We start from the raw sequence: 11,339 nt of genomic DNA, 5'->3' as shown, positions 1-11,339 counted from the left end.
AATTGAATTAAATAAAATTGATTATCAATTAATTGATAGTTAATTGATAATCAACATTTTCGATTTCTATTCGATTTTGATTAGTACTAAATTAAAAAGTTCAACTATAATCGCAAATATGTGGTTATACAGACAGAGATTGGAAATGACAATTCGATGGATAGAAGGTCTATAGCTAGAAAAAAAGTTAATAGTCACTGTCTAAGTAATCATGAAATCTTGTACTAAGAAATGAATTTATTGTAATAAGTCAACATACCGTAATAGTTTATAGTAGTACTACTTTATAGCAATGCTTATGTAATAATCTATCCATAGACCCAAGGCAAGATGCCTTCTATTCTATGTTTAGGTAGATTGCAACTACAAGTATGAGTCTCCTATATAGGAAGACTGCTGTAAATATGGAGACATTAATACATAAAATATTATTCAGTCAATAGTTCAATCTAAATCTTTGCAATGTTAGGCACAATCGTCGGGTAGCCCTTGACCATGTATTAATATCTGTTAGCCTAAATAAGTCAACGTAATTTGATTGCCTAACTTTGAACAATTTACAATTAATTCGTTAAAATTGCAGTCCAAGTCCACTTACTCAACACACATACATCTTTATATATCTATGTACGAGCAAATAAGTTATATGCAAAAAAAAAAAAAATCCATTATGGAAATGAAAATGCAACTTTGTAACGAAAAGAGTGTGTTCGAGGCCGGAAATCTGGCCGTCAAAATGATGAAAGTGAAGAAATCAGATGCTTCTCAGCCGCCGGTTGAGCTGCTTGTGGTGGCGCCAGAAGCACAAGGCCGATACCCGGTTGTGCTCTTCTGCCATGGCTACTGCACTCAAACTAGTTGGTATTCTCAACTCCTGCGCCATATCTCGTCCCATGGATACATACTTGTCGCACCTAAGGTTAGTCGTTGTTGAGACTGTTCATTGTACATTAGTTTGATATTGACCACTTTTTTCAAGGGAAACCTCAAACTAATTAGACTTGCAAATAAATACTTATATGGTATTTTTCTCAAATTTATTTACTGTATTTATTTATTTTACTTCATATTTTTCTGATGTGGTATGAGTTTGCATCCAACAATACATGTAGTTGTACCAATGGCTGGTGATTTGCACGAAGGACGAGACGAAGACGGCCGCAAACGTGACAAAGTGGCTACCGGAAGGCCTCGAAGCGTGCCTACCCGAAGACGTGAAGCCCGACCTCTCCAAAACAGCCGTAATGGGGCACAGCCGAGGTGGCAGGACAGCGTTCGCCCTAGCACTCGGCCACCGCCATGCCTTCAAGGCACTGGTGGGGCTCGACCCAGTGGCGGGCCCCACTCCCCCAGCGTGGGTCGAGCCCCGCATCCTGTCCCACGTCCCGAGGTCCCTGGACGTGGGGATGCCCGTGGCCGTGGTGGGCACGGGCTTGGGCAGCAGAGGCAAGGGCGGGGGCATCATCCCGCCCCTCGCCCCGGACGGATGCAATCACTCGGAGTTTTTCAACGAGAGCAGGCCGCCGTGTTGCTACTTTCTGGCGAAGGAGTATGGGCACTGCGATGTGTTGGATGATGAGGGAATGGGGCTGGGGATGGTGTGTAGGAGAGGGAAGGGGTGCAAGGAGAAGATGAGGAGAGGTGTTGGAGGGGTAGTTGTGTCATTTCTACATGCTTATTTGAGAGGGGATTGCCGGATTCTTGACGGCGTCGTGGCGGCGCCGGATGTTGCTCCTATACTTCTCGATCCGGTTATTTATGTCAAGGAATGAAGATTGCTCTTTGTTAGTTGATAGTTTTAAATTAATTTGATTGTATTACATGTTCTTTTATTACTTGAGATATAGGGTATACATTTGTTCTTGGTATGTAATTTAATTTTATAAGTTATTAATAATTCAAAATTAGTGTATGGTTTTTCATTTTTGGTTGGTTTACTTAATTTATGTAAAATGTTTTAATCAACTAATTATATTTTTTATGTTCAAATGTTTTTATCTTCTCTAAAATGGTGAGGGGTGTACTTTTGGGCCCCAATAAAAACAAAGATCTGGGCCTAATAAAATTAAATAAGGAATGAGACTTAAATAAAAGATAGGATTTGAAATTTAAATTAGGAGCCCATATATTCATTTTACTTTTTGGGCCTAGTCTACTGTGCCATATCTAACTTTTGTATGGAAAGTCTCGTTATAAACTTCAAATATTATGCAAGATTGAATTTTTAATTCCCATGCAAATTTAGTTTTTTTTGGTCGGTGAAGTATATGACCCAGTAATTGGATTACCAATCATAGTGAAGTATGTATAGTAGTAATATTTTGCAAATTAATCCAGTCACGTTGAATAAGAATTCATACTAGTACTATTATTAGTTAAGACTTAGGAATATAAAAACAACTTACTGAAGTTCTTATTTCTTTATATCAGATCCTTTTAGATTATGTAAATTTACGAGAGTTACCATTCGTAATTAATGACGACAACGACGACAACAACAAAAACAACAACAGCAGCAGCAGTAATAATAATAATAATAATAATAATAATAATAATAATAATAATAATAATAATAATAATAATAATAATAATAATAATAATAATTGTTTTGAATATAAAATGATTTGCTGTGTGGGCTCTTAAAAATTGTGATAAATTATCTAGAATATCCCTCAAAAGTTGTAATCATCCATAATGGGAATGATTTGGGGGCGTGAAAGGAATGTAATTTGGAAGAGCATCAAAGCCTTTTTTTAATTAAGTCTAGCAAAGATGAGTTAGGTAAAGTTAAAAAAAACAATAATCGGACATTTTATCATAAAGTACCAAATCCATGTTTGTTATGGATTAGAAGATGACCCTTCATGTAAAAAAGGATTATGAAATGATAAGATAGAATCGACATAATTCGAAAAGATAATGTAGCCAGTCTTCTTCCATGGGGCAACCCAAAACTATAATCTACCTTTTCTAGATGAATAAGGTCGAACTAGATTTAACTTATTATATAACTGGAAAGTCCATATATATTTAGTCTTATCGATATGAGACGAGAAACAAGATCTCAACACCATATATAGTTAGTCTTTAAGGGAAATGATATAAACTAAGTGCTATGAGTATAATTTTGTTAATGAGCAGTTTATAAAATGTGGTCGCGAAGAATATCAAACTAATGTTGCAGTCGACTGTTCTAACAAAATTGAAATTGTGGAATTGATTAAATATCTCCCCTCCTCTTGAGGAGTGTGAAGAGTTACAAAATTGGTGTATCGCACCATAAATTTTGAAATAATTATTGGTACAAAAATATTTATTAGGCCATGTTTCCTTTATGGTAAAAAGCAGTATCCGTATATAGATTTGCTGATCAAGGACATATAGGCACACGTAATTCATTTAAACTGGATTATACATCCATTATCAACATAATTAATAAGTAGAGTCATTTCACACTACGGGTTTTCATGTTAATTGATCTCATGTTTCTTGACCATCTTTTTAGTATTTATTAAGTTGGATGGAACATCAACTGCAACTCATCTATATATAAAAGATTTTTGATTCATCATCTTAATTGAGATCTATTAAGTGATAGTGATAATTAAGTGTCCAACTCCCAATTAGTATTTCTGTATCCAACCAAATATCCATCTTTAAAAATTTAAAGCGAAGGATAACATTAGTTTTTATTTTTAACTCAATGCTAACAGTATAATATATATAAAGGTTAGTGATAAAATGCAAATTTATACATTGTACAAACTCAAAACTCCTCAATACAGCTTCAACACAGTTTCAATTATGGGCGGACCCAAGTGGGAGTGGGGAGGGGCTAAAGCCCTCACTCATATTATTTTTTTTAACATTTTTCTACTTATATTTTTTTTAATTTAATTAAATTTAGTGTAAACTTTTATATAAAAGCCCCTACAAATAATCTAAATTACACAAAAATATACTTAAAATTAATATTTAGAAATCTCAGCCCCTATTGACAAATATTTCTGCGTCCGCCACTGATTTCAATACAATATCAAAACAATGTAAAATTTCAAGATTTTAATGTGAATACAGTATCAACACAATATCAACACAACATCAATCATTGACTACCATTGAAATTTTGTTGATATTTTCCTGTTGATGTTTTTTTATGATCTGTTGATATTTTTTAATGGTCCAGATCTTGGTTTTGAGTTTGTACTATATTTAGAGTTTTCATTTGACCCATTCCTATATATAAAAACATTTAAAATTTAAAGGCTTAGAACGACTAATTTTCAAAGGGGCCTTTAGTTCAACCGATTAACACGGCTAGTGCACTATAATTCAAATCTTTATTGGGTAATTTTATGAAACAAAAGTGTTCCCAGAGCATACAAAACCTAGCTACTTAAAATTGGGTACTTTTGCCAACATTTGTCATTTAATTGGGAATTAACTAAAACACAAGTGGATATCGTCTTTTATACATCACTTTCTCATCCCTTTAATCATTCTTTATTCAAACAACAAACTTCGTTATCATTGTGGGATCAATCACTTAACCTTTGGCTTCACTGCAAGAGGAAAAGTTACTATATTTATTTTTGCCTTCCAATATGATTAATCTCTTATTGATACTCGCACCGAATATTTGAGTAATGTTGAAAGTGATAAGATCTTTTGTATTTATTTATTTGTAATTTGGTATTACTAGTTGTTTGTCACCGCCGCTCACAATTTTTTGTGTTATTTTCTATGACCAGTCGATTAGTATATCCGATTAGCATACGTGGTCTTTTATCCTACTTGTCATGAACTTTAAAAGTGATTTAAAATATCATAAACATTTCACGGTATACATAGAATAAATTTTTCGCCAAAAATATTATTTTTGGTCATTGGAGAACAATACAAAGAATGTAAAGTTTGTATTAAGATATTAGATCACTTTAAAGATTCATAGGACATATCAGAATTTGGCCAAAATTCGTAATTTTAGTTAATAATATTTTTGAATTGATAAATAGAGACGCTGGATCACCAAGCTAGTAAGCTACAATGCTCGTAAATAACATCAACCTAGAGCCATGAATGAATCATAATGTTAGGACAATTAACTTATTGAAAATTATCACACGAGCATTATAAGTTATGGGATTTATTGTTACGCATTTTCAATGTATCATGAAAAGCATCGGTGACACGAGCCATGAATCTTTCCCCTTTTCTTGCTCTTGTCATTTTCTGAAATTACGAGTCAGATTCCATTAAGCTCAACGCGGGGTTTCCAAAATTGTGATTAAATTAGTATTGAAAATACTCACATTATGGAACTAACTTAGGTACGTCATAGGCAGTGAATAATATGATTGGGTCGGACAGTGACCACCAGCTTGTTTGTCTTCGTTAATCATATCACACCCACATTTGCTCACACTAGACACTTCCATTGTTGCATATTACTACTAAGTTAGGTCACCTTATAACTATCAACCAGTTTCTACTCTATGGTCTAATTTTATCAATACAATTGATCATTTGTGCAACATTTACATAGAATGATAGTGTTGCCAAGTGAGTTTTTTTTTTATATACAAAAGAAATGCTTAAGCTGAAGGCGCAGCGAGCAAAACAGTCGTTAACAAACAAACGAACAAAACAAAAAAAGACGTACCCAAAAAACTATGCAACCCCACCCCCCCTAAAAAAAAATATCAAGCTAAGCAAAAAAACACTACAAGTCAACAACAACCGAACCACAAGCCATCTCTCAACAAAAAGTCATACCACCAGCTCAACCAAGAACAAGACACTAGCTAACATCAGAAAAGCAAGCACCAGAAGGAAAGAGTGAAAGAAAAAACAGCAAAGCCACATAAGAGCACACCTCAACTGCCTTCATCCATCTAGTTCCTTTTACTTTCAAAGCCTCGCCAGCCTCTAACATCGTTCAAGTTTTCTGCCATTTGTGTAGGGGAAAAAGGAAATCCTGAGCACCAACCCCTCACCCATGTGCCAAGGCGCCACAAAAGTCTTCTCTTTTCAAACTCCCAGTTCGGTGTGTAGTATTGGAAAATTATTTTATTCCAGACGTCCCAAATCGATAACGAGATAGTAGTAACATTGAACATGGAAATCTATATTTTCTTGTCAAACCTCTTGAAGGGGGCACCAAGTAAGTTTCAATAGATACATTCAATAGCTATAAGTGGATACAATAATTTCTAAGCTTTAGATGGCTGACAATTTTGATTCTGAGCTACTAAGTGAACAACGATATAAGTACATGTTATACTTATAAAATAGTACTATATGGTGATGTTCGGTTTGCAAGATAAAATAATATCAATATACAATCTAGGATTGAGTTGTGAGATTATTTTAGTCATAGGGGGTTAGCTATGACTAATTATCCCATGATTATCCATTTAGGATTGAGTTGTGAGGTTGAATATCATGAACCAAACACCCAACAAATTTAATCCCGGATACAATCTTGCCAAACGAACACCCACTATATAAATAACTATATGGTTAATATTTTTAGTCTAATAATTTAAGATTGTAGGTTTATATATGCCAGATAGAGTATGACATAATGTAGAATATGGATGCCAAATCCTCTTGTCAAAACCTCCTAAAGGGAACTCCAAGCCAAGGAATGAAGAAATCTACTAGTTATTTCGACAACAAAAATACAAAAAGCTTGATGAAATCCAATAGGTCAAGAAGGGATCTAGTTTCTCCTCCATGCAGAGAGTACAATTATCATCTTCAACTCCACTAACTGTAACACCTAATCTATACTTTGGTGTTATGTCATCCTTGAAGTATAAATCAATTATTCAAAATTGAAGTTGTGTCTGAGGGCGAGGCAAAGTTCCTCCAAGATATTCTGCCAGTATCATATGATCCACTATGTAGTGGTGAAACTAAAACTAAGTTAGTAATGAAAAAAGGAGTACATTTTGTCAAAGCATCACACCCCACATCACTCGTATTTGCAGTACAATCCACGAAAAACAGAATATTCCTAAGTAATCCTTCTAGTTCTTCCCAAGCAAAAAGTTTCATCCTCCATTGAAAAGTGCAATATAGGTGCCACTGTCCGAACAAATATTGCTCAGAATTTTGTTAAAATGATAATAATAATAATAATAGTCTCAATAATAATAATATGTATATTGATATAACTATAATTTTACATACATAAATATAACCGGTATCAAGATACAATAATTGTTCGAAAAAAAATACTCCCTCCGTTCCACAAGAATTGTTCAAACAAAAAATGGTTTTATTTGTTGTTTAAGTGTCATAACATGTAGTACATTAGTAATAAATAGAACTTCTTTATTAATCGATGCATTGCCTTCCTTATCAGTTATCGGAGAACTATATTTATTGACATCGATATGTTACAGTCTTACAGACACAATTTATAATTATACCCAGGCACAGAATTTATAATTATACCCAGAGCCAGAGGCAACCTTATCTAAATGAATTAAATCTAGCTATTATATGAAACTTAGTTTTTTAAATCAAAGATCTAAGGCAATCTATTTTTTCTTGTAAAGTCATGCCACTAGATGCTATATTACTGATAAAGATATCCACTAACTACTAGCAATATTGTTTTAAATCAAATAATCAAGAATTATATGCAATATCTAATACTCCATAAGTAAAATTAATAATGTATAATATATAATAATGTTGATAAACAACATTTTCAAAATTACATACTCCCTCCGTGAAAGAATAGGAGTCTCATTTCTATCCGGCACGGGTTTTAAAAAATGTTAAGAAAGTGGATGGAAGAAAGTTAGTGGAATAGAAGACCCACTTATATATAGTTTTAAATGATATGTGAGTGGAATAAGTTAGTGAAATGTGAGGTCTCTTTACCATTTATGGTAATTATGAACTGAGACTCCTATTTGTGACGGACCAAAATGGAAAAACGGACTCTTATTCGTGGACGGAGGGAGAGTATATCACAAAATACAGTATTGTAGTGTAAGAAAAATTGAAATCATATGTAGATGTTACAGCCGAAAATTTTAAAAAGTATTTCAAATTGTTCACGTGCTATTTTAAATATAGATCGATTAATTTAATAGGTTTTTTTGTTATGTATTATCTTATAGATATACAGATATACATATAATGCCTAGCTAAATCGCTTCGTATGCTTATACCCTTTTCAATTAAATTCTAACTTTGATTAGTAAAAATTCTAACTAACGAATTCTAATTAAAGATTGGTGAATCCGGACATGCAGATTAAAAGAGCATTGTTTACAAAAGTTGATTCGCTTTTTTTTAATCGTATATGTAATTTAGTAAAATCTCTAGCTAATTCACATTATATATGTAATATAAAGGCGAGAGTACTGCTATGGCCGTTTGGTCAAAGGGAAAGTAAAGTTGGCAAGAAAAATGATTCCTAGTAATTTTATTTTCTTATGTTTAGATAATATCTAGATTTTAAATTTATATTTAATTTAAACACCAAACTAAAAATATACTTATTATTATTTTATTTATAAAAAAGAAAAATAATGTAAATTTTTAATAAATTATTAATTATAAATAATAATATGGATTGTTTAAATATGGATTATCCATCAAATATATAATAATATAATTATAATTATAGTTATATAGAGTATTATAATCACTTATTATAATAATAAATATAATAATAATAATAATAGTAATAAATATTATTATTATTATATTATAATATTTACGAATATTATAATTGAATAAATTTTATAAATTAAAATTGCACTATGACTTTATTGATTAATTAGTAATTTATAAAATATAATAATTATTAATTATTATACTGTTTATAATATATATTTTTATTTTAATTATTTAATAAATTATTAATTACTATTATAATTTATTGTAAAATATATATTATGATAATTTTAATCATAGTTATTTATTACACTGAAATTAAGTATGATTTATAATTTAAATTATTTTTAAAACATTCTAATAATAATAATAATAATAATAATAATAATAATAATAATAATAATAATAATAATAATAATAATAATAATAATAATAATAATAATAATAAAACTATACTATAACATTAAATATGTAAGAATCCTAAAATTGGGAATAAGAATACCTAAGAAAAGTTAGGATTTAGAATCTTGGAAAATTGTACTAACTTTCTTTATTTTTGGATTCTGATTACTTTTCCAATTTGATTAAAAACCGAAATAAGCACTGGAATTTAAAATTTAAGGAATCACGCTACTTTCTCAGACAGAATCCTGCAACCAAACATGACCTATATGAATATATCATAATTTTTTAAAATTCAAAGATCATTATCCATATATTAGTTAAACAGTAGTAATAAATTACTCATGCAGTGCACCTATTCTCTACTAGCCAATTTACGAAATTTGAAGTTATAAAATCTAGTACATGGGATATGTCACCAGGGGGTGCAACCAAACATAGCCTATATGAATATATCATAAATTTTTTAAACTCAAAGATCATTATCCATATATTAGTTAAACAGTAGTAATAAATTACTCATGCAGTGCACCTACTCTCTACTAGCCAATTTACGAAATTTGAAGTTATAAAATCTAGTAAGTACATGGGATATGTCACCAGGGGAGTGATCAATTGCTAACTCATCATTTAATTGCTAACTATAACTAATTTAAGGCCATAGAATTTTAGAAAACGTGTGATCTACAATTTGCCACGTATAATTTTTGTTTTTATTAATAAAATAAAAAAAGATAATAAAAAAACTCCAAATTAGGATTTTGGATGAAAATGTCAATATAGTGTTTCGAAAATATCAACACAATGCTTTGTGAATGTCAACACAATGCTTTAAGAATGTTAACCCATTGCTTATATTGACATTCTACATGTATTATATTGACATATTTTATATAGTATGTTGACATTTCTACTTGTACGAAAAATTTAAAAAATTTCAAAATTTTATTCAAATTTTGACATCGGAACATATGCATGTAGCATATCGTTGGAATCCTTATGAAATTATCTTTAATTTGATATATGTTATATAAATTTAATGTTTTGAGATTTCTTTTAAAAGTTAGTTATAACTAAACATGTAGTTAATTGATATTAATACCCCTATTGATATTTTTTGGAATTAATCCTATGGCTTTATTGGCGTTTTTCGTTGATCGTATTGACATTTAGGGATTAATGATCTAAGCCCTTAATTTGAATATCTAATGGCTATTATTTAGTTATAGTTAGCAATTAAGTTATGAATTAGCAATATAACACTCCCCTTAAATCTAGTGCGATATATTATGAATTTATAGCGCCTTCATGCCAATCAACTTTATTTACATTGCATTTTATTTGACATTGAATTGCTTCAAACAATGGAAGGAAAATCAAATGAATTAAAATCATGATATGCATTTGAACACTTTGGAGTTGACTCTTTAGTTATACAAACTCCTTTCTTAGTTCTTCTTTTTTATCATAATTTTACCATTTCCTCTAGAGACTACGAATATGGGGTATTTCCAGCAAAATTTCATTAAATATATAGCGATAGAAATCCATGGATTTCATCCTAAAATCAATTGGTAATAGAAATGATAGTTGTAGTATATTTTTTTAGTTTCAATTGCCAAGGAGGGCCCGTGAGACTTATATAGTTATTTCAGTTCTCTTTGTACACCGATGTGAGATAGTTGTAATATATTTTTTAGTTTCAATTGCCAAGGAGGGGCCCGTGAGACTTATATAGTGATTTCAGTTCTCTTTGTACACCGATGTGAGATAGTTGTAATATATTTTTTTGGTTTCAATTGTCATTCGATCGGTTGGACCACTTGGTCCAAATTTTAAGTCTAGATATACTGCTGGGTCAGTTAAATTTGACCAACAGTCCGCTTGGTCCAAATTTTAAGTCCAGATATACTGTTGTGTCAGTTAAATTTGACCAACAGTCGGCAATCCGCTCTGATACCATGATAGAAATCCATGGGTTTCATCCTAAAACCAATTGATGGATAGGAAGAGATGCCCATAAGACTTGTATAGTGATTTCAGTTCTCTTTATATACCGGTGTGAGATAGTTATAATATATTCCATCTGTCTCATTAAATATGCAACATTTGCTTTTCGGCACAAGATTTTATGTAGTGTTATTTTGTGCGTTAATGAAGAGAGAGTAAAGTAAGAGAGAAGAAAAAGTAGAGAGAGTATTGTTTCCATTTTTAGAAACGTTTCATTTTTAATGGGACAGACCAAAAAGGAAATTTTTTTATTTCTAATGGAACAGAGGGAGTATTTTTTTAAT

The 11,339-nt window shown here is 31.1% G+C and overlaps 1 protein-coding gene across 1 annotated transcript; it reads left to right on the top strand.

Annotated features, from left to right (window-relative positions):
• Positions 1-664: 664 nt before the first annotated feature.
• Positions 665-1,842, top strand: LOC125218330 (chlorophyllase-1-like). Its single transcript, XM_048119981.2, has 2 exons — positions 665-919; positions 1,113-1,842. Exons 1-2 carry the CDS (start codon positions 671-673, stop codon positions 1,770-1,772), a joined length of 909 nt encoding a protein of 302 aa, XP_047975938.2. The 5' UTR covers positions 665-670; the 3' UTR covers positions 1,773-1,842.
• Positions 1,843-11,339: the final 9,497 nt, after the last annotated feature.

The sequence above is a fragment of the Salvia hispanica genome, chromosome 1 (genome assembly GCF_029641045.1).
Source record: "Salvia hispanica isolate PSC_SH4W2 chromosome 1, Shi_PSC_v1, whole genome shotgun sequence".
Lineage (NCBI taxonomy): Eukaryota > Viridiplantae > Streptophyta > Magnoliopsida > Lamiales > Lamiaceae > Salvia > Salvia hispanica.
The sequence above is the reverse complement of the archived record's forward strand: the minus strand, read 5'-3'. Positions and strand labels throughout refer to the sequence as shown.

Bases quoted from the DNA above. Each gene is read 5' to 3' on its own strand.
- LOC125218330 (XM_048119981.2), top strand. From the start codon at position 671: ATGGAAATGAAAATGCAACTTTGTAACGAAAAGAGTGTGTTCGAGGCC. The intron at 920-1,112 runs GTTAGTCGTTGT...CAATACATGTAG, and splicing joins ACATACTTGTCGCACCTAAG to TTGTACCAATGGCTGGTGAT.